This window comes from Cyprinus carpio, chromosome B4 (assembly GCF_018340385.1).
Source record: "Cyprinus carpio isolate SPL01 chromosome B4, ASM1834038v1, whole genome shotgun sequence".
Classification (NCBI taxonomy): Eukaryota; Metazoa; Chordata; class Actinopteri; order Cypriniformes; family Cyprinidae; genus Cyprinus; species Cyprinus carpio.
The window spans coordinates 13832387-13857209 of record NC_056600.1 but is presented as its reverse complement, the minus strand read 5'-3'; the positions used below and the strand labels follow the sequence as shown (position 1 = coordinate 13857209).

Sequence of the window (24823 nt, the reverse complement as noted above, 5' to 3'; positions counted from 1 at the left end):
CTTTAAATATCTCATGTATTACTGTCATATTTTCATTGGCTCTCTTTCTCAGGATGTGTGGTTTCACTCACCCCGCTATGGTGGCGGTGGTCAGTTTAGCGTCTTGTTAAATGTTGGAAACTCCACTGTGCACTGTGTGAGTGATTTCTCCTACAAGCCTGATCCAGAATTCACTGGATTCACCAGCTTACAGGTGGCCAATGATCTACAGGTGAACATTCAGGTGAGCTTAGTGATAAAGAGTTTAACTTTAGTCGGCTCTCAGTAAATATTATGTTTCTGCACGAGCATGTGAAAATCACAGCTTCCAAACTATCCCACACTCTCTGTTTCTCAGAAAAAGATGGATGATTTGAATTTGAATATCAGTGAGGTGAATGTAATGGGTGTACATGGAGGTCAGGAGTATCATTGTGTTTTGGAGAAGATTGAGTCCAATGCTGTTATCTGTAAGATTAAAGGAGAATCAAGAGTGGACTCACTCACTGTGAGTTTAAATATTCATTTTTTTAAGCAAATTGTCTTAAATAATTATTAGGAAATATTTCTGATCCTTATATCTTACATACAAAATTCCTTCTTTTACTATAATTTTCAGATAAGTATTGGGGGGTTTTCTAAAAACCTTGAGCCCAAAAATAGTTCACTATATTTTCTCATCCTTGCCGCATTGATTCTGCTCATAATTCTGGGTGCTATTGGTAAGTGATTTCAGATTTTTGTCACATATTTTCAAAAAAGTCCTGCAGGTATTAATGTATGTGTTTGCTCCTCTGTCTAGTTGGATTCATTGTTCACCGTAAGAGCCAGAGAAAAATGCATGAGAGAATGAACAAGCAACTGGAAATGCTGGAAAGCAACATCAGAAGGGGGACATACGACAAGGTTGGTCATCTTTGAAATGCTGGTCTTTGTGGTGTTTGCAAGCGTCACTGTAGCTCATACTGAAGGTTAGTGTTATGAACACACAAATAACCCTAAACATTCAACTTTGGGGAGTAACTCCTCCCGCACATTTGTGCACAGGATAGAAATGATGCCTCAAATCATGCAACTATTACTTTTCTAAGCAATATGCATGGCAGTCAATAAAACATTTTTAACAACTTACTTGCACTGAAAAAGGTTCACAAACAATAATGGGGTCCAGAATGTCATGGAGACTTTGGGTGTTTTTTTTTTTTTTTTTTGAGCTTGTAAGTAGCTTCATAACCAATACAGGTTATGTAAGTTATATAAGTAGTGTTTGCAGGAAACGTGCCACTGTAAACATGAAAATGCCATTACTAAATGCTCATATTGCTGCCATACTATATAGAAATGTTTTATGTCTTGTTGTGTGTGAATGCATTATGGATTTATGTTTGTTTGTGTTGACCGGCTTTGTTGACTTGCAAACAGAAAAATCTGATTTAATCGATAATGTTGGAGCCATACCCTTCCTGGATTACAAGCACTTTGCCTCAAAAATCTTCTTTCCTGAGGTTCAGTATCTGTCTGAAATTCCCTTTTTTCTTGTAGAGTTGTTATATGTGTTTGCTTGTTTATTATATATTTTGTCATTTTCACTAGGCTGGTCCGCTGGCAGCGCTCCTGATCAGAGACATTGGGCAGGTAAGATGCTGCAGTGTCTTTAGTAGTATATATCATCCCATTGTACAAAACGAAATGTTTTATCTGTTGTCTTTTTTATGGTCAGGACTCTGAGCAGACAACTATAGATGAGAAATGTCAGGCCTTTGCTGCGCTGATCAGAGATAAGCAGTTTCTCAGTTGTTTCGTGCATGCATTAGAGGAACAGAAAAACTTCAGCATAAGAGACAAGTGAGTCAAAGACATTTAAATGTATATATTTAGCAGACGCATTTGTCCAAAGCGTGTTACAAAAGAGGAAGAAGACGCTTTGAACATTTTCTCACCTCTGTTTGAAGATGACTTGATAAACCCAGTCACAAGCCATTAATATTTATTTTGAGACCTTGGCTTGATGCCTGTTGCTTAGAAGTGTAAACAGATATGTATTGTGGTTTTTTAGTATAGGAGATCTTTCTCTTCGAGGGGCCTCAAAAGTGTCTACCATTAAAATGAACCACCACACTTAAACACAGATATGTGTTTGATAATGTACTTAATAAATTTAGTTTTAGATTCAAAGTGCTTTACTGGCTTCATGGTGTTAGATTGAATCTCCTCGCAGGAATAATGCATTCAGTCTCTTACCTACAATAGATCCATTTTGTCTGGTATCCAAAACAAGTCAGGACAGTTTTGTCTGATACCCAAAATCAGCAACACTGCATTAACTAAAAGTCTTCTATCAGTTTGAGAGTAAGCCAGGGAGACTTCATCTGAGCAGCACAAATCCAACAATTGTTATATCAGACTGCTTCAGAACAACATCTCAAAAAACATTGAAATGGAGACATTCCCTCTTATCTCTTATTCATGAAGACAAATATACCATGAAACCCATCAATCATTTAGACAAAAGATTAAACAACAATAGCAAGCATTGCAAGGGCGAGAAAATAAGAAGTAATATAAAAAAAATAATAAAAATGGCAGAAATAAAAAAATAAAACATTACATTTTATAGATGATCAAATGCTAAATAATATAAAAGATTAATATTAATTTTAATTTTATTGGCTTGAAAGTTTTGCATAAAATGTTTTATTTTTCAAAGCATCAATATTCAAATGAAAATAAAATGAACATAATACAAGAAATTGCAACATACTGTAAATATTACACAAAATTAATGAATGAATGAAGCTGTGGTTGGTTTCTATTTGCAGACAGATGCGTAACTGCCAGTAACACTACTTTTAAACTAGTTTCTCTTCTGTTCTTTATAGCTTGTGTTTTTGTACCTCTCTTTTTATATCTCTGTCTGTTCCTCTTCCTCTTAGATGTACAGTGGCATCTCTGTTGACTCTGGCTCTCCATGGAGACCTGCTTTATCTTACAGAGGTCATGGAGGACCTTCTGCAGAGTCTGATGGACCAGTCCAGCAATACAAATCCCAAACTTCTCCTGCGCCGCACAGAGTCCATAGTGGAGAAGCTTCTTACCAACTGGATGTCCATCTGTCTGTACGGCTTCCTCAGGGTGCGTCCATACATCCACTCTGTTGTGGATTTAGAAAGCACATGTTCTCTTCAACTACTCACGTTTACTCATAAATGTATATGTTTTTTCTCCATAGGAATCAGTAGGACAGCCTCTCTTCCTGTTGGTGTCAGCTTTGACTCAGCAGATCTCGAAAGGGCCGGTGGATTCGGTGACAGAGAAAGCTCTGTACACTCTTAGCGAGGACTGGCTTCTCTGCCAAGCGCAGGACTTTGAGGCCTTGGTCAGTAGTTTCTCTTTTACTTTATCTTTTATGCAAATGAGGAAGTGTTTGCAAAAGCAAACAGTTATGGAAAGTACTAACTTTAGAAATACCTTTCTGTAACTTGCAAGCCACATTCACATTTAAAAAAATTCCCCATTTTAATTAAAAAAAAAACAAATATATATATTTTCCTTCCCACACTAACAGTTCAAAAGTTCGATGCCTTTTTTAAAATTGTTTTTGAAAGAAGTCTCTTTTGCTCCTGAAGGCTGCATTTATCTCATCTAAAACACAATAAAAACTGTAATTTTGCAAAATATTATTACAATTTAAAATAACGGATTTCTATTTTAATTTATTTCTGTGATTATATATCATAAGCCCTATTCGGACGGGACTAGTTTTACAGGGGGTCGTTAGAGAAATCTGTGTTTCATAGACGTACTTGGTGATTTTAATCCCATCCGAATCTGCCATGTCTGTGTATTTCTCGCACAACCTCTGTAATAGTTCCAGAGCGAATTACCTACTGTTTTTCACCAAACTCAGTGATCCTCTGAGAAGACTAATCCCGTCCGAATGCGAATGTCTGTGATTGCCGGTGATATTTTATTTCACAACGCCTTTCCTTGAGTGTTTTGGCCAACGTGAATTACCGTAGATGCTCTTACCGCGCGCATGTTTGATATATTTGCTTCCCGGCAAAGAAATAATAATAATAAAAAAATAAAAATAATAAAATCAAGAGCCAGATCACGCAAACTGTTAATACTGGCTATTGTAATATCAGCATCAGGTAAGATTAACGTTACTCACGTTCATTTATGCACTCAGTTACATAATGTTTTAATTACAGATGTACCTTTATGAAAATTAAACATGGGTTTAGTCTACTACAAAAAACAAATTAATATAAAGAAACCACACATTAACATGGTTTTGCTATACTAGCCATTTAGTTTTTAGTATTTATTGTGTAATAATACTAATGGTAATCGATCCGTATGACTATGGTTATATTTATTTGAAGTGTACGGATAGAGTGATCTTTGTGTGTGACGGATGGATGCAAAAGATAGTCCCGCCTCTGTAATAAACACGGAGATGTTAGTCCTGTTCGAATTGATGCATGCAGACGTCAGGTGATAAGAATCGAAACTCAAACGTAGTTTAGAAAACTAGTCCCGTCCGAATAGTGCTTTTGTGTTTTTCTCACACAACCTCTGTAATTATTCCAGAGTAAATTACCTACTGTTTTTCAGCAAACTCAGTGATCCTCTGAGAAAACTAATCCTGTCCGATTGCGAATGTCTGTGATTGACAGCAATATATTATTTCACAATGCATTTCCTTGTGTGTTTTGGCCAACGTGAAATGCTATAGATGCTCTTACCGCACGCATGTTTGATATATTTGCTTCCTGACAAAGAAATAATTAAAAAATTACAATAATAAAATCAAGAGCCAGATAACGTAAACTGTTAAGACTGGCTATTGTAATATCAGCATCAGGTAAGATTACTCACGTTTATATGTTTATGCTTTTAATTTTATTTTGTTTTATTTGCATATTTACATTTATTTATATTTATGAATTTAATTGGATGTTTTTTTAATTACAGATGTACCTTTATAAAAACCCCTGTCGATTAATGGGTACATAAATCACTCAAGATATGTATATAATTTTTAAAATGTCTCAAAAATGGCCTCAAAGACCAGTTTTTTATGTTTTTGGTATTAACGGGTTTTTTTACGCAATTCGGTGATGACGTCACATTGGGGAGAAGTGGAGGAAAGGTGGCCTCAGCCTAGTATGATGCGCGTTCCAGGCAACCCGTAACCCGTGTTTTTCCAACCTTAAACCCGTGAAAGTGCACTGGAACGGCAGTCAGACTAGTGTGTTGCGAGTTGTGGGCTAGTCGTAACCCGATGTACTCCGAGTTTCGACGTCACACAGGACGCGAAACAACAATGACAGCCCCTACGGATAATACTGCCTACGGGACGCAGTGTTTATGCAAGTGGTACACGTTGAAAAAAATGATTTTAGGACAATGTAACGTTGCGATAAAAAACTGAGATGAGGAAGAGGTTGCAAGAGCCAACATGTATGATGGCCGCAGCCCTATAATTTTGAACCAGCCAGACGTGAGAGAGCAAAATGAGGAATTGCCAAGAACTGATGGCCGTAAAAGCCAATTAAATGCATGGTCCGAGGAGAATGAGTGGAGAGTTAGTGAAGTGTCCTGGTGAGTTGCTATCATTTAGCAATGCAGCAATGAGCACTGGAGCTAGTCTACGAGCAGCAGTGCACAATAACGACACACACATATATATATATTTTTTACTGGCATTGGATAGCACCGAGTGAAAAATAAACGTTTTCTTTATATCTAGTGGCAGTGAACATGACGTCAGTTCAGATAAGTACCAGTAACCTTTGTCATAGTGTCGTACTGGTAAACTTTGTCTTTGTCATGCTAGCTATATGGGCGTTTCTAAGCGTTTATCTCTTCCTCCGGTGAAAATGTTGTTGCAAACGTAGCCGCGTGTCTGTCGCTATGTTTGGCTGGTGCTTGTGTGGAAAACTGCGTTGGAAAGCTGGTGCTGTAGGGAAGTGAGTGCGTTTGGTCGCTGTTGGTCGATATCTATCTATCGATCTATCTATCTATCTATATCTATGTATTTATCTATTTATCTATAATCTGCGCTATCTGAATACTCTCGTCTACTACTCGTCTCTCTAGTCGCTCTCAAGGCGGGCTTTGGTAAATTCTCTCTCCCCAATGTGACGTAATGCAATGCATTGTGGGGGGGAAAGGAGAATCGTTGCAAACCGCTGTAAGAATGATATTTCATAAAACTTCCTTATATAGCCTACGTCTGTTTGTTAACACACAGTTTCAGGTTGCCAGTTGCAATTTCCCCGCCAAACTATATTCCTGTTTGTATTCCTCTGTTTTATGTTGTGCACTCACAGGGAATTGAAAAGATGGAAAGTTTGTCATGCTACAGGGAAGTCGATGAGTCCTCAGAGCATTCGGGGGAATGTTACATGTTGAACACTCTATTGTTTTTCTTTTTTTTAAACATAATAAGGTGAGTGCAATGTAACAAAAAAATGAGAGAGAAGTGGACTATATTCTTAAACAGGCTTAGGGTTTTGAGGTAAGGTTTGTTCACACCAAGAACGAAAACTATAAGATACCACCACTAACTTAATGATAAACCAACATAACATTCTGTACCTTATTATTGAGCACATACCTTCAGAGTTGTGTTGCTGCTTTAACTTGGGGGTTCATGACCTGAGAAAATCAAACATATAAGAGGTCAGACACCCCGCGCTATAAAAACATCCGTACGTTCTAAAAACAGCTTATTGAAGCCAATGTGGCAAAATGACAGCTTGTGGAATGTGCCACTTTATGAACTTAATGAACACTGCCTCTGCAGAAGAAGATCAATGCCTGTTTAGCCCCCCCCACCAATTCACACACGTACTGTAGTAGCTTAAAGGAGTCATATGATGCAATTTCAAGTTTTCCTTTCTCTTTGGAGTGTTACAAGCTGTTCGTGAATAGATAAGATCCCTAAAGTTGCAATGACTAAGGTCTCGAATCCAAAGAAATATTCTTTATAAAAGTTAAGACTTGTCCACGCCCCATTAAAATGCCTCGTTTAAACACGTCCACACATGTCCACGTCACGATGTGGAAAGATTTACATAACGCTGCCCAAATGTTCACCAAAGAAAGAAGGCGTAACTTTTATTCTAGCTGTTGCTGCCAGCGCCATGTTGTGGAGACACTGTGTGTTTCGTTTTGAAAGTAAAACTACTTTGTTTGGTCTTCCAAAAGAGGACAGGACTAGAAATCAGTGGTTAAGTTGTATTTCAACGCTGTTCCAGAATCAACAGTTCAACCTAAATATTCAGATGTGTGCATTTTATGGAGGACTGTTTCCTGATCCTGGGAGAGTAAACTACAATGCTGGCTCACAGTCTGTAAGTCTGTAAGTACGTTTACATATTAAAAGGGGTCATATGATGCTTTTTTAAAGATCATTATTTTGTGTATTTGGTGAAACAGAATATGTTGACATGCTTTAATGTTCCAAAAACACATTATTTTCAAATACTGTGACATAATGTAGGTCCTCTATGCCCCCGCCTCTGTCAACACGCGTCATTTTCTGTAAGTCCCTTCTTCTGACAAGCGCAGTCTGCTCTGATATTGGCCAAAATGGACCAGTGCATTGTGATTGCCCGGCTACTGCAAGCACTCGTCAGAAATGTAACGCCCCTTTCCATAATCGTGAGCTTCATCTTTCAAAATAAATGTTAAGACAGTTAATAATGTTCTTAGTTTTGCCATCAGTTCAAGCCCGAAAAGGGGAACAGAGTTGCGTGACAGACACAGTGATGAAGCTCGTATGTGTTTGCAGTAGGCTATACAAGCAACTGATGGTTAAGACAGCTGACTCCACTGTGTGACCCTGTCTCTCTCTCTCTCTCACACACACACACACACACACACACACACACACATACACGACGCGCAAAACTTCGCATTTTATCAGTCAACAGCAAATATTTAAAATAATAACAAAACATGCTTACAGTAGCTTATTCAGAAGTTTGTCCAGATTGTCATAGCAAAGTCAGAATTACCTTCTCTGGTTCACGAAACAGTCGTCCATAAAATGCGTTGCTGTTCTGTTGTAAGTAATATTAAAGAATCCTAAATGCATCTACTTTCGGAAGGCCAAAAAGTGCTTTTGCTTTCGCCTAGATACACACAGCATCTCGCCTGACATGACTGCCTTCAACACATAAACTGCCGTTACTGAAACCATCGCCTTCTTTTCTTTGCGTGAACATTTGGGGGACATTGACGCAAATATTTCCCACATAGTGACGTAGATATGTGAGGGGCGTTGTAGAACGAGCGTTTAGTGGGGTGTGGCAGAGTCTTAACTTGTATAAAGAAATATCTCTTTGGACCTTGAGACTTTATCTTTGCCAACTTTACAGATCTTCCTTTATGCACCAAGAGCTTGTAACACTCCAAAGAGAAAGGAAAAATGTAAATCACATCATATGACCCCTTTAAAGGATTTGCCACTGATGATTTAAACGTGAGTTTTGAGCAGTTTAGAGTAGCGCTTGTTTTTTGTCATTTCTCCAATCATAGATGCAGACATGGTTTTATGTTTACGTGGTGTGATGCAACGCAACATGTAAAAAGACAGTATAAGTCATTATAATCTGTAATTATGTCCCCACTGGATGCAAGCAAATGGCTTGTTTGTAAAGGGTTTTATTGTTTTTGTCTTGCCCGGTGTTCGACAGGGACACAGCATCACAGTATAGTATAGTAAGGGGCGTAACATTTCCGTCACACGCTTGAGGCATTCGGCCAATCACAACGCACTGGATAGCTGGCCAATCAGAGCACACCTTGCTTTTCCGACCGCGATGAGCTTTGTTTTAAAAAAACGATGCATTTCAGAAGGGCGGGGCATAGAGGAGAAACAATAATATACAGTATATGGAAAATAATGTGTTTTTTGAACCTTAAAATGCATAAACACATTTCATTACACCAAATACACAAAATAATGTTATTTTTAGCAACATCTTATGACCCTTTAATAATGAGAGTGTGAATGCAGGTCTATGCAGGAAACTAAATGATAAAGATGGCTCTGTGTAGTGACAAGTTGTGGAAAAACCAGTCTTTGCACTGCCCTATTATTATGCGGTTTTAACCTAAAATGACCAGCAGCATCCATCTGTGTAGGATGTAGGCCTGTCAAAAACATACACAACTGTAAAGCCATATCATAGGCAGTGGGTCGCGCTTACTTCTGAAGTTCTACAATCGCTGCTAAAACACCTATTCCAAAACGGAGCGTTCTGATGAAGGGGGGTGTAAAAATTGGACAGAAAAATAGCCTGTTTTACTTCTAAATTTGTTTTTTTTTTTTTTTTTTTTTTTTTTTTTTATGTACAAAAAGGCAGTTCATGACCCCTTTAAGATACCTTAAGACACCTTAAAATCACCTTATATGATACCTTATTTGATTGATATCATTCCTCTGTGCCACTACTCTCATAAAATTAAAATGATTATTATAAGTTTACAGTTGTTATTATTATTATTATTATTATTATCATTATAGTTATCATCCTTGGTGTGAACAGGCCTTTGAGCTGTTAAAGTCCCCATCAAATCAAAATAGTTTTGGCTTTTAGTATGAATATGTTACCCTTAAAGGGATAGTTCACCCAAAAATGAAAATTATGTCATTAATGACTCACCCTCATGTCGTTCCAAACCCGTGAGACCTCCGTTCATCTTCGGAACACAGTATAAGATATTTTAGATTTAGTCCGAGAGCTTTCTGTCCCCTCCATTGAGAATGTATTGTACGGTATACTGTCCACGTCCAGAAAGGTAATAAAACATCTTCAAAGTAGTCCATGTGACATCAGAGGGTCCGTTAGAATTTTTTGAAGCATCGAAAATACATTTTGTTCCAAAAATATCAAAAAACTACGACTTTTATTCAGCATTGACTTCTCCCGGGTCTGTTATGAGCGCGTTCACAACACTGCAGTTTAGTGATATCCGGTTCACGAACGAATCACTCGATGTAACCGGATCTTCTTGACTGACTGAACTGCTGTGAAGAGAGAAATGAAGATGAACACCGAGCCGAGCCAGATAAGGAACGAAACATTGACTCGTTCTCGAGTCAAGAACCGTTTCTGTCGACGCGTCCGGTTCGAGAACCAAGGAGCTGATGATACTGCGCATGCGTGATTCATCCTGACACACAGCGCGGTCTGAACCGAACTGGTTCTTTGGTGATGATTCTGAACTGATTCTGTGCTAATGTTATGAGCGCGGGTAAACCGAAGGCTTGAATCAAGGGGCAATCATCGCCAATGAAGTCATTACGTCGAGCGAAAAGAACTGGTGAACTGTTTTCGGCAGACTTTACATTGTTTTGTAATGTCAGATGGAACCGGTTCGCGGAAAAGAACTTTATTTCATATCAATTGAATTTTTTTGCGGAAAAATGCAAACCGGTTCTTGACTCGAGAACGAGTCAATGTTTCGTTCGTTATCTGGCTCGGCTCGGTGTTCATCTTCAGTTCTCGCTTCACAGCAGTTCCAGTCAGTGTACTGTTTGAGTAAATGAATTACTCCGGGATATTGGTTTATTTGAACTCAGAGGGAGTGTCAGCCATGTTAAAAAAAGTTAACAGCTTAGTCATTTGTGGATTAATCTTATTGTTGACGCGAACCGTTTCAAACGATTCAGTTCGATTTGGTGAACTGGTTCAAGAAGATCGGTTACATCGAGTGATTAGTTAGCGAACCGGATATCACTAAACTGCAGTGTTGTGAACGCGCTCCTATAACAGACCCCGGGAGAGAAGTCAATGCTGAATAAAGTCGTAGTTTTTGATATTTTTGGAACAAAATGGTATTTTCAATGCTTCAAAAATTCTAACGGACCCTCTGATGTCACATGGACTACTTTGAAGATGTTTTTATTACCTTTCTGGACGTGGACAGTTATACCGTACATACATTCTCAATGGAGGGACAGAAAGCTCTCGGACTAAATATAAATATCTTATACTGTGTTCCGAAGATGAACGGAGGTCTTACGGGTTTGGAACGACATGAGGGTGAGTCATTAATTACATAATTTTCATTTTTGGGTGAACTATCCCTTTAAGGTTTTGTGTAAGCTAGTGTGAGCCAAAACAATTAAAAAATCACATTTAGAAGATACTGTATAAGCATTCAAACCTTACAGTCTCTTACTTTAGTTTTGCTTTAGTAACAGTTTCATATAGTGTCTAAAGGAGTTATTACTAGGGATGCAACCATACCATTTTTTTCACAACCGATCCGTTCCGATACTGAAAATACAGAGAATCTGCCGATACCGATCCAATCCGATAGCAGCGCAGTTTTTTTAAATCAATGTAGAATTTCTATACTTCTCTGTGTTGACCTGATCATCACTCTTTTGTGTGTTAAACACAATCTACTACATATAGACAACTTCATTTTACTGTTTTGTGTGTTTTGTGAAAAATATATAATCATAATCTGTGACAAAAATACTATTATAAACTAGGTTAGTGGATAATTCAGCTGCAAAAGATACTCTAGATTCTAGAAAAATCACGGGTGCACAATGATTTTATAAAATCTAGTGAAATATTTTATTTACAAATAAAAGTGAATAAGTCTAAACTCTTTGTATTGTTGGAAAATACATCCAAGAAAAAACAGTGCAAAGGCTGCGCAGCCCTTCAACTCCATATAGAAAAGTTAGTATAACACACATGCTGTTCTGCTCATGTTCATTTTCACTCTTCACAGCAGTTCAGTTAGTGTACTGTTATTGGCTAATTTAGACTCCGAGGGAGTGTCAGCCACATTAAAAAAGTGAATGACGTAATTTGTGGATTAATGTTTCAAATGATTCGGTCCGATTTGGTGAACTGGTTCAACCGGTTCACTAAGAAGAACCGGTTAAATCGAACTATTCGTTCTCGAACCGGACATCACTAGTACAAAGGGAAGAGATATTGATATGTAGTGTATTGAATCTGTGTGTTAGTTTATTGAGCCTTTTCTGTGAACAGTTTTAAACCTCACTTAGGGTGCGCTCCTGAAGAGAGCTTCGTCGTTTTGACTGTAGTAACCGAACGCCACACATAGTTTGATTGCTGAACAGCGGAGGGAAGAGTTTATGTGAACTTGAATTTAATGACTTTAATATTAATCTGTACCTCACATCAACTACAGAACAGCTTCAGAACACTTGAAATATAGTGCATGAAAACGTTTTGGAGCTTTATAATGTTTTTGTGCCTTTTGTGGGGCTCAACAATAACACAGAATAGTATACGCACAATATCGGATTTGGATCGGTCTCGTCTGACCGATACCCAATCCGGCATAAAATGCCAGTATCAGAGCCGTTACCGATCCTGAGTATTGGATCAGTGCATCCCTAGTTATTACACTGTGGATGTCAAATGTGGCTTTATCAAGCTTAACCAATGGCTCTGGCCGAGCTGTGATATAAATGAAACGCTATTGCCTATGTAAAAAGAGGGGTGGGGCTGCTTGAGTCGAATTACATCAATTCATTCAGTACTGCTGCATATTTCAAGGCACTTCAGTGGACCCTTAAGAAACCACCCATTGAACACCCCAGCAGCCACATAGCAACACCTTAAAAACAGTGACAAAAGGAAATGACCAATCACATTTTCTTTCACCAATCACATCTCTATAAAATAAAACAATAGAAATTTGAATAGAAATTTAACAGATAAAAGACTACAAAAGAAGTTTGTCTTACTGTCTTGCTCAGTATTTGTATGTTCTCTGTTACAGTAGCTTTATTCAAGCTGCTTGAGATTGACCTTTCACTTGCAAAGCTGGTATCACAAGGCCAAATAAACCCAGACTATGCTAAACTGTCGTGCAAACCTATAATACACCCATAGACTACTGCAGCACAATAGTTATTTTCTCTGCTTTTCCAGAGTTTGTGTTTTTTTAAATATGTGTTTCCATCCAGGTTGGAGATGGATCATGCATTAAAGTTATCACAAGAAAAGTACATGCACCGCTGAGGTCTCAGAGCAGTGTAAAGGGTGAGTCACAGTCCTCCCGTCATCCACAAACTGAAACAATATCACAATCAATACATTCTGGGTGGTTTATTTTGCTTTTGCTGTTGTTGCTACTTTATTATTGTACTTAAAATAGGTTTGCATTTTGAGTGTTAATACCTGTATAAGTGACAACTACAAAAATCCATTCAGCTCACCACAATACTGTAGCTTTGCAAACACCCCACCCACTCTACAAAACATTCAGTATTGTAACATATAATGTTATAATAAACCTCTAGGACTTTCTTTCTCCTTTAAACATACAAGAAGTATTTCATCAGAATATACAAACTTAATTTTCCATACAATAAAAAAGAATGGTGTAAAATAGCTGAAAAGAAATGATGAAAGTCTGAAATTTCAGTGTATTCCTCACACAAGCTATCATTTGATCAGATATATAAATATAGTGATTTTATGATTGTTTATGGTGCTTTTTGGAGCTTGACAGACACTGGCCCCCCATCTAATTTCTCTATATGTAAGAGAGCAGCGTTAACAGTCTGCTAAACATCACTTTGTTTTCCACACACAAAATAAAGTCATGTGGGCTTGAAATGACTTGATGATGAGTAGATAATTAGAATATTACCATTTTGGGGTGAACTATCTCTTCTATTGAACTTGTCAAGCTGAACTAGAGCTATTAACAAAGAGTTTAAACTCTAAGGCAGCCTTCTCACACTAAAGCCCAAGGATGAAATTTGGCCTTGTGTAAAGGAAGTGGTGTTATCGGTTGTCTTTGTCTCTTTATACCATGTGTTATATCTGTTGGTGGAGTCTCTTGTCCTGTTTACTGTATGTACCACAGACAGTTTCTGGAAGCCTTTTATAACTTTCATGAAGTTATTGATATACAGTCATGGCCAAAAATATCGGCACCCGTGGTAAAAAAAAAAAAAATATATATATATATATATATATATATAATTCTCCTAGCTCATCCAAAAACAAACTCCAGCATATTCAGTTATCAGACACAACTGGAATTTCAAATGGGACTGGCTTCTATGGTCAGATGTACCAAAAAAATAGCTTTTTAGCAGCAAACACTCAAGACGGGTTTGGGGAACACAGGGATAAAAAGTACACCATGTGTATAATGAAATATACTGCTGTATTTTTGATGTTGTTTGCCTATATTTCTGCTGGAGGTCCTGGAAATCTTGTTTATGGTATATGTTGGAGTACATCTGCATTGTGCAAATTTGGGTGCTGACATGTGGCCATTTTAAGTTCCACTCAAACCCACTGTAACCACAGGAGAGATTTAGTACTGTAACGCATCCTATCTGCATCTGCAATCAATAATGATTGTCGGGCCAGTATCAGCTTGACTTTGCTTATTTACTCATCATTATGGTGTTTTGTTTGACAGATGATGAGAACTTCTCTGTCAAGTACTTCCATTTGGTGAGTTCCCATAGGGCATGTATACTTCTGTACAGTGTTTGTTTTGCTGTGTCCTTCTCAGTGCACTGACACACCTAATGATCTGTCAAGTGACTGTTTTGTGTTTTCCTCCACATGTTACAGTTTTTCTCAGTCACTTTGGTGCATTTCTCAAATCAGAAATGAAATTCTCAAAACTACTTGTACAACCTCCACATCATCTTATTTGTACACATCATAAAACCAGTTTCTCATTCTTTTGAACAAATTGCGATTGCTTTGGTACATTTATGCAGTTGATTATGAACATTTATCTGTGGTTTCATACATTATCAGTTGCTGATGTCATGTTGCTCATAATGTAATATATAGTTTTTTGTGCAATAGTCTTACCCCTCAAAAACATAATGAGGCCAGTTCATCATATAAGTCATTAAATGCAAAATGGTTCATCTAGTTGTCATAAACTGTCAAGCACATTTTTGACACATTATTATTAGACTTTTTGTAAATTTGGCATGAACTGTGCAAGTGAATCTTGACTTTCACTAATGAAGAGAATGAAGATCAACCAATGATAAACAATTACTCTGAAATAGCTCAAAGGTTCATCTACTATATAGACATATACTATATATATAGAGGAAAACACAAGAGTTACAAATTCTGCCAATGGACTTTTTTTTTATTTTCATGATCTTTCAGTCAATATCCCACATACAGTAATGTGTAAATTTGTATTTTGAAATGAATATATAGCATACGTAAGCATATGGCATACTGTTCAATACAGTAACTGTCATCCAAAATGTTACTACAGTTTACATCAGGTAATACTAACAGAGTGCACTGTAATATTGACAGCATGACTAAGCATTTTGACTCTCTTGTTTAAGATCAATGACACAAGGACTTTTCATTCTGATGGCACTGATATGTTCATTAAAATAAACATGCATATGCACACCTTCCGAGGTGCCGGTCAGAAGACATAGACAAAGTAACAGAAAGAGGCATAAGACAGCACACTCACTTGCAGGCTCTGGCCTATTATCTTCTCACCGATGCCGAGACTGAACCGACAGAGACGCATTTCAGCCAGAATCAGTCCGAGTGTTATTGCTATCTGGGTATATATTTACATGTTATAACTTAAAAATTTGAATGTAATGCCTTTCTTCCTAATTGTTTTTGCGATCAAATCTTTTGTTATGTTCACGTATTAAACTGAGACGATGCGCATCAAAAGCCCTATTCGGACGGGACTAGTTTTACAGGGGGTCGTTAGAGAAATCTGTGTTTCACAGACGTACTTGGTGATTTTAACCCCTTCCGAATCTGCCACGTCTGTGTTTTTCTCACACAACCTATGTGATAATTCCAGAGCAAATTACCTACTGTTTTTCAGCAAACTCAGTGATCCTCTGAGAAAACTAATCCCGTCCGAATGCGAATATCTGTGATTGCCGGTGATATTTTATTTCACAACGCGTTTCCTTGTCTGTTTTTGCCAACGTGAATTACCGTAGATGCTCTTACCGCGCGCATGTTTGATATATTTGCTTCCCGGCAGAGAAGTAATAAAAAAATAAAAATAATAAAATGAAGAGCCAGATCAAGTATTGGCTATTGTAATATCAGCATCAGGTAAGATTACTCACGTTCATTTATGCACTCAGTTACATAATGTTTTAATTACAGGTGTCCCTTTATGAAAATTAAACATGGGTTTAGCCTACTACAAAAAAACAAAAAACAAACAAAAGTTAAACTAAAGAAACCACACATTAACATGGTCTATACTAGCCATTTTGTATTTATTGTGTAATAATACTAATGGTAATCAATCCGAATGACTATATGCAATGCACGCATACAGAGCGCGTGATCTATGTGACGCCCAAGATGCACAAAACAGACCCTCCCACCTCTGTAATAAACACGGAGATGTTAGTCCCGTCCGAATTGGTACATGAAAATCGCAGACGTCAGGTGGTAAAAATCGAAACTCAAACGTAGTTTAGAAAACTAGTCCCGTCCGATTAGGGCTAAAGTTTTAGTGGAAAAAGAGAGTTTCAGACAGTCCTCTTCTCTGCCGCACATCAGTGCTGACGCACACAGTCTGATAAACGCAGCGAGAGAGAAATGACGGAGACGTAAGAAGAGAAAGTGCAGAAAATACAGCGTCTATTTCGTGCACAACTTGAACAAACTTGAGCAGGTAAAGCTGTCAGCTGTGTGGATATTGGCAATAATAATATGGCTTCTTCTAAACAAGATCTTGGTCTGTGTTCATTATTTGAAGTGCAACTGCCGTCCAGTAATCGCAAAAAGCTCTGTGCTTTGTCACTTTTTAATAAAAAGTACCAGCTTTAAAATTATTCCGAATTCATAACGAAATTCAAACAATAGATACTGCTTTGGCGCTCTTTAATGGGGCAGGCGCGTCGCTTTAGCGCCTCAGTTCGAGGGCAAGTGAACCCATTTAATCTTTCTCTTTACTAATATTGTACATAGTGAACATGAATTAACATCAAAAGGTGGGCTATTTTATAAGAGATCCTACAGTACAACTTACTGAAATGTCTCATGTAAAAGCGCATTCAGTGTTTCAAACTGCGGAAAACCTGTAAAGCTTGTAAACACTGCAATGTAATATATGTTTACCTCAGAATAACCATTCAGTGTTAATAAGCTCATCAGTCAGCTAAAAAATAAAGGTGCTTAAAAGGTTCTTCACAGAACCATTTTTGGTTCCACAAAGAAGCATTCAGTCCAAGGGTTTTTTAAAGAACCATCTCTTTCTTTATAATCTCTGGAGAGCCTTCTTTCGCCACAAAGAATCTTTTGTGAAACGTAAAGGTTCTTCAGAAGTTAAAGGTTCTTTATGATACCATTTAGACAAAAAAGGTTTTTCTTTGTCATCGTGAAGCACCTTTATTTTTAAGAGTGGATGACAACATTTACAGGAAGCACTGAGGAGGAGCCCAAGCTACACTCAGTGGCCAAGTGATGCTTATGCTCCATGATACTGGTACAGATTCTGTGTAATGAACAATTCTTTGTGGACTGTAGATTTCAAGCTGGAAAAGACATTTAGTTCCCATTTTAAGTGAACCTTAGTTCCCAGGTCATCTACAAGATGGATTAAAATGCTGATAAAGTCAAGAAAAGGATGAGACATAAACACATGACAGTATGATTGAAATGTTGAAATGTAAATAAATAAATAATAATAATCGTAAAATAAATAAAGCACGTTTATTCTGTGGCACCTAAAAAAAATGATTTGGCTCCTAAGTTTTTTTCTTATAGGAGCCAATGGCTCCTTACTCGATTTTTTTGTTTGGAGCCCTGCTATTATGTGGTGCTGTTTGTACGAATTGTTTTGAGAAATGCACATACTTCTTTGCAAATATTAAGGATGATTCGAGAAATGCAACAAAGTAACTGAGAAAACTGTATTATTGAGAGTTCATGTGTTATATCTAGATGCTATGGGCTCGGTGCACAAGATGGCGCCACTGAGCTTTGGCGACACGAGTGTGTGCATACTTACTTCCGGTCTTGCGATGCTCGCATTACTGTAAGGTAAACATACATACGAAACTTGGCTAGATGGATATAATTAACGTTTTTCGAATTAAACAGCGGATAGTGGTATATCAAAGACATGAGAAAATATCCTCCCTACATTGTTGCGTACCTCTGTGTGGAAATTCACCAAGATACATAGCGGAGATTGCTTTATTCTTTCTTCTGTTAATTATGCGGTTCAGCGTCAGCGGTTAATCAGTCCACAGGGATCTTTTCATTCAAACACAAACCACTCAAATGTGCAATACTGTACATTTTCGGAGAGCTGATTTTGTTCTGACGGTTATCTAAAAGATCATATATCGTTTCTGACTGTCAAACTAGATGTTCAGACATTTCTGATAAAGCATGTATGTTTTATTAACTTTATTTGATAACAGTTTATAACTGTAATTGTACAATTTAATGTAATATAATTATGGTAGGTTTGCATTAATTAAAATATCAGTGTTTGCATTCGTGTGTGTTTTTATCAATGTTCATCTGTTTTGTGAAAGATCTGCAGCATAAATCATTAACTGTCTATAAGCAGCGCATGTATATTTTTATGATTTATTTTGCATTAATTATCAGATAAAACAAATATTAAAATTAGTCATGTATTAGTTGTACCATTTTACAGCTCTTTTTTTTTTTCGTTTCATTTTTATTTAAAAAAATATGTTTGATGAATTGTTAACTTTTTTTTTTATTATGTTTTGTTTTGAATATGTTGTGACAAATTGATGTGTGTGAGACTGATGTATGTGTACAATTGAGAAATAGATATTTCTGAGGATAAATCGCAGACCTCATTTAAAAAAATCAATGTAATACAAACATTTTTGAGAAAAAGAAATTTGTACATTTACATAATCGGTAAGTAAAAAAACATTATGTAGCTGTGTGTACACTAGGGCTGAATGATTTTGGAAAATAATCTAATTGCATTTTGTTGAACAATACAAAGACAAGCTAAAAAATCACTGTATAGTCTGACCAACACAATATTAGATAGATTAAACAGAAATGTTATATTCTGTAGGCCAGGCCTATGTTACGATGAAATTAGGTGATGCATGATTTTTATTAAACAACTACAATCACAGTAGTATATTGACTGATTTGTTGAACTTCCAGCCTTGTAAGCATGTCATAATTGTGACAACATAAAGCACTGACAAATAAGCCTGGTGTAAACATTAATATACAAATCACACAACCTAAAGTAGATTGCAGAAAAATAAAAACAAATCTGTTGCTTTACCACAGTACTTACTTAGGTAATTCAAGTCATTGTAATAAACATAGGTAAACATGTGGACTGCACTTTTTATAAACTGTCTGTTAACTTTAGACCAGTGGTTCTCAAACTTTCTTGGTCTCGCCAAGTAATTTCACTAAACATGAAAAATTAATGCTTTTTTAGTTTAAAAAACCTACAGGAAAAAAACACCTGCCTCACTTGAAAAATAGCATAGAGAGAATAACTGTTATTATTTTTATTCTCTCTGTTATTTGTCCGCTAAAGGCATAGGACACACACAGGCTTTCCTCCTCACCAACGACATTAAACACTGTGTCTACACCGGACACGAGCGGCAAACTACAGTAGAACCCAGTAACGCTGTCTACACTGGACGCGGCATGACAAAACCCAACATTAAACTGATGCCTTGTTCTATTTATGACATACTGACACAAAGGATTTGCAACGGTCGCTTTGTCGCATCCAGTGTACAGTAGAGCTGTTGCTGCATGTCTGGTATAGACACAGTGAGTTAAATCCGAGAGCAAGATTTGCCTCGTCATTTTTTCTGCATTTAGCTTTTGAATGACCAGCATCTGCCTGAGTCTGTGCGACATCATCTATGGCTTTTTTCTTCTCTTTCACAAACTGATCCATCTCCCATTCTAAGTTATGTCCTTTGGCTGTTTACTGATTTATTTATTTTCTTTTTCTGCTGATGGCATGTTCGCCCACACTTTGAGAAGCACTGCTTTAGAAAGACTTTAAATAAATAAATAAGAATAGCCTATATCCTTATTATATATATTATTTTAAGGTCGAAAGTCTTCAGTAATGAAATGCACCGTAACACTGCTACTGCTTGAGTAATTTCAATGTGCCATTTTGAATACATGCATTCATATTATATACTCAAAACTAGCCCAATCGTGTTTCGAGGGGGGGTCCACCTGTATTCCAGGGGGTAAAATACGCGTTTTATAGAGGGGTTCCACAAACCGCGGACATGGCAACACTGTAGCGTGCCGACTTGATGCTTCCTCTGAACACCGATTAGATGTGTTCGACTTGAAGCTGCGCTGATTTGACCGATGGGTGTGTATCATCAAATTACTGTGAGAGCTATGAGAGAGCATACGTCTCCTTGTGCTTTCTCTCGCCATACTTTGATGTCATACACCGATCGATCTTCAAATCCAGTCGAACACACCTCTTTACTCTTGCGTGTCACGTGACCGTATAATCGCAGCCTCTGCGATTGAAAAATCTTGTTTTTTTCATATCGTGATATTATCGCAAATGCAATTAATCATTCAGCCCTAGTACTCGCAGCCTCTGCGATCGAAAAATCTTGTTAACAGCAGGGATTAACTGAGCGGCAACTTCCCGCTCTCTCTCATGAAGCCAACAAGGAGTCCCGCTCTCTCTCATGTCGTTTTAACTGGTCGCTAGAGGCTGGCTGCAAAGGGGAGTCAGCAGTACAGCAAAAAAAAACAGCCTGGTTAAAAAAATGATTTTGGTCTAAATAGCTAATTTTGCCCTTCATGAGAACTGTGAGGGGGTGAATTTTTTTATAACTCATCCGTTTAAATTATATTAAGCCTTAAAGTTCTGTATAATTAAGGGTGTGGCCACTTGAGTGACAGGTGGATTGCCGCTGCTGACACTGCCGTTGAGCTAGGTGGGCGTGGCTTCAGCAATCAGCTCCCGCGTTTTTGCCCATTTTCCATTATCTGGAAGAGTCATGCTGCCAAGATGGCGATGGCCCGCTCTGCACACTTTGAGCTTCAAAAACGCTCTTCAGGAGTCTACGGGTGATGTCACAGACACAACGTCCATGTTTTTATACAGTCTGTGGGATTAACATTAGTGTATTTAATTCATTCACCAGACCCAAACATACGTAAGTTTCAAATGCACTTGCTCAGTTAACATTTATAGTATAGTAATAATAGCAGTGTAGTGTAGATTTTATTTGCATTTGAAGTGATATTATAAATCCTGTAAACATATAGAAGGTAATATTTGGATTTCTCTGTTTCTGTGCTGTGGTTTTTAGCAAAAGGGATTTTATATGGACTGTTATCTTAATTTGGGTTTTGCACAACCGGAAGATATGCAACTAGCCCATTTCATTCACACTGCAGTGAAGTGCATGTGGGTGTGTGATACTTTCGGTTTTGCCAGCTTCTTCCTTTTTTAATGAGAGGAAGCGTTTTAAAGTATATCTGAAAATAATCTTTGTGTTTATATTCTTCACCAAGCTTTTTGCCTCTTCTTATAATGAGGCATAATAACCTACATATTTCTATTAGATCCACTGTCAGTATATATAAGAAGACACCGTTGTAAAATAACTTTGATTATATATAAAAATAAATATGATATGAAAGACAGTTTCAAATTCACATAGTAACTGGACTTTTTAATTGGTCTAGGTCGATCCAGATATTGACACAGACTTGAGCGCAGATCCAGAGAAAAAAGCACTAAAATTCAAAGAGATGTACCTCACCAAGCTGCTCTCCACTAAGGTGAGAATAATTGACACACAGGAGAATTTTATTATATACTGTATATTGTGATAGATAGATGAATGGACAGACAGACAGACAAATAGATAGATAGATAGACAGACAGACAGACAGATAGACAAGCTAGATAGATAGATAGATAGATAGATAGATAGATAGATAGTGTACACATTATATATGAAATATGTGCTGCTTGTGTCCACCAGGTAGCAGTCCATTCTTTTGTGGAGAATCTGTTCAGGAGTATCTGGGATTGCCTAACAGCAGGGCCCCAATGGCCATCATCAAGTACTTTTTCGACTTCTTGGATGTGCAAGCAGAGAGAAAAAAAATCTCAGATCCAGATGTTCTCCACATCTGGAAAACAAACAGGTGCTGGATAACACACTTTCATTGAAGTACACTTCGCACAGCTCCACAAGCAGCTGCTTAATATCAAATTTTTCACAAGATTTATTAACGTTTATATGTTCATGTACAATTAAAATGGATTTTCTAACTTCCCTATCAGTGTTCCACTTCGTTTCTGGGTGAACATCCTGAAGAACCCTGACTTTGTGTTCAGCGACTTGGAAAAGACGCCTCACCTGGACGGCTGTCTGTCCGTCATCGCTCAGGCCTTCATGGACTCCTTCTCCCTAGCTGAGCAACACCTGGACAAGGTAACCACTGAAGCCTAACGTGGAGAGCTGCGAATATCACAGAGATTACTGACTCCCTTTTCTCCTGCAGCATTCACCAACCAATAAGCTACTCTATGACAAAGACATCCCTCAGAACAAACAGGAAGTGAAGTCATACTACAAGTTAGTGAAGGACCAGTCTTCTATTAGCAGCCAAGAGTTTAAAATATTTCTTCAAGAGGAGTCAAAGGTACAATATGCCGAACACTACCTAGAAATAAAACAATGTATTGATAGGAAGATGGTCGTAATGCAAAATGCCTAAATGTTAATTCCCCTTCTTCATCAGAAACATCAAAATGAGTTCAATGAATCTGTGGCTCTGCGAGAACTCTGCAAATTCATGCTCCGCTACTTCACCAAGGTACGAATCTTGCGTTCTCATCGCACATCTACTCTTTCGTGCATTTGTGGCAGCTTCACAGAAGTTTCACAGGATTTTCTGGCACATCAAAGCCACCGAAATTCTATAAAGGAAACCTATTTTGCCACTCGAATGAAAAATGTAAACAAACACTTTCACATCCTGTTTTAGTTCAGGATGTTCAAAACCTGTTTTGAAAGGAGATTTGATACTGTGTATTCCCCTAGAAATCATCTGAAAGTTGGGTGGTCAGGAATGATGAAGTATTCAGATTTAGCAAAGTAATCATACAGCAGCATGACTTTTTCTTTTTAAAACTCGGCCTCCACAGGTTTCTCAGAAGCTGGAACAGACAGAAGCCCCTGATAAGTTGAAAGAGGACATGCAAAACGTGAAGGAGCTTTTTGAAAACATGAAGTGAAGTGGTTGGAGTTGAAATTCCTTGTCTTGTTATTCATATGGGTATTTACACTGCATTTTGTTTATTTTAAGCTGGACATTAAACTGGACGCACCTCCATCATAAAGACTGTCAGCATCATCGTCCATATATTAGAGAAGACAGATTCATTTCTGTTTGTCGGACATTATAGAGACCAAGTGAATGTAATGTATATTGGTGAATTTTAGAGTTTGAGAGGAGCTCATTGTTGAGCTTGTATTGGACTAACACTGACCTGTCTATACAATGTATCTCAAACTCATTCCTTGCTAAACTTGATGCTTTATATTGTTTAGTTAGATTTTTCTCCGTTTTCTGAATCTTATATTATTTTACTACAGAATTAACCTCTAATGCATTAATCTGCCAGTTCAAGCATGTCCTATTTTATGAAATCCTTTGAAAATGGACTAAACAAAGTATTTTTGTAATTTGCATAATTATTCAACTGTCCTGGTCTGCACTATATTAATAAAATGTGTGTAGTTTTATGTAAAGAGATGTTTCTAACAGTGTGAACACTGTTAATGTGTTCCTTTGTCGCTCTCTATTGGTTATACTAGTTATTACTTATCATATGACAGCTTGCATTAATCGATTGTCGATGTCGAAGTTTTTTTTTTTTTTTTTTTTTTTTACAGGGCAGAAAAGATGTATTAATAAATTACATTATCCATAAGGAGTAAAATTCAGAATGATATTACCAAACAAAAAATAATGGGTTTCTACAATTTCTAATGTAGAAGAAAATAGAGCTCAAGAAAAATTTTATTTCAAACAATAAAGACTGCTAAAATTATATTTATTAATCTGAAACGTATCCATATCTAGGATATCAAATAAACAAAAAATACACACCATAATAATTCCATATTCCGTACTACTACTACTACTACTACTACTACTAATAATAATAATAATATATATATATATATATATATATATATATGTATATATATATATATATATATATATATATTTATATTTAATAAACTATGTTTGATTTTATGGGTAACTTTATAAATATACATAATTAGTCAAATATTATTATTATGCTCAGAGCGATATTAAAATAAATCATCTTTTTTTAAATGAATATGTATACATTTCTTTTTCCTTCTTTTTAAAATGAATGCAGAAACAACAAAGCAAAGCATAAAATAATAGCATAAGTGGTAACAGTGATATTTCATTATTATTAATTTTTTTTTTACAGTTTCAAAGATGGCATAATACAAACAAATTATATAATAAAACAATAAACAACATAAACAATGGGGATGAATTAAAACACTTTTGCTTATGTATATAACATTTTTAATATACAGTAGTAATATAAATAAATTTACAGTGTATTCAAGACCTTTGTTAATTTTGTTTTAATAATACTCAATATCTTTTAATGTAAAAAAAATAGTTAACCTTTATTAAATATGTATGTATATTCTTTTTATTATTATTATTGCAAAACAAGAACAGTAACACAAAGATCAGTTACGTTCATAATAGCATCAAAGGAA

The 24823-nt window shown here is 36.8% G+C and overlaps 1 protein-coding gene and 1 pseudogene across 1 annotated transcript; both read left to right on the top strand.

The window, feature by feature from the left end:
* Positions 1-23800, top strand: part of LOC109072472 — a 59776-nt pseudogene extending 35976 nt beyond the window's left edge.
* LOC122134289 (plexin-C1-like) lies at positions 877-3472 on the top strand. The gene is made up of 5 exons (XM_042722096.1): positions 877-1484; positions 1573-1614; positions 1700-1824; positions 2913-3111; positions 3209-3472. The coding sequence occupies exons 1-5, from the start codon at positions 1140-1142 to the stop codon at positions 3455-3457; spliced, it is 960 nt and encodes a 319-aa protein (XP_042578030.1). The 5' UTR covers positions 877-1139; the 3' UTR covers positions 3458-3472.
* Positions 23801-24823: the final 1023 nt, after the last annotated feature.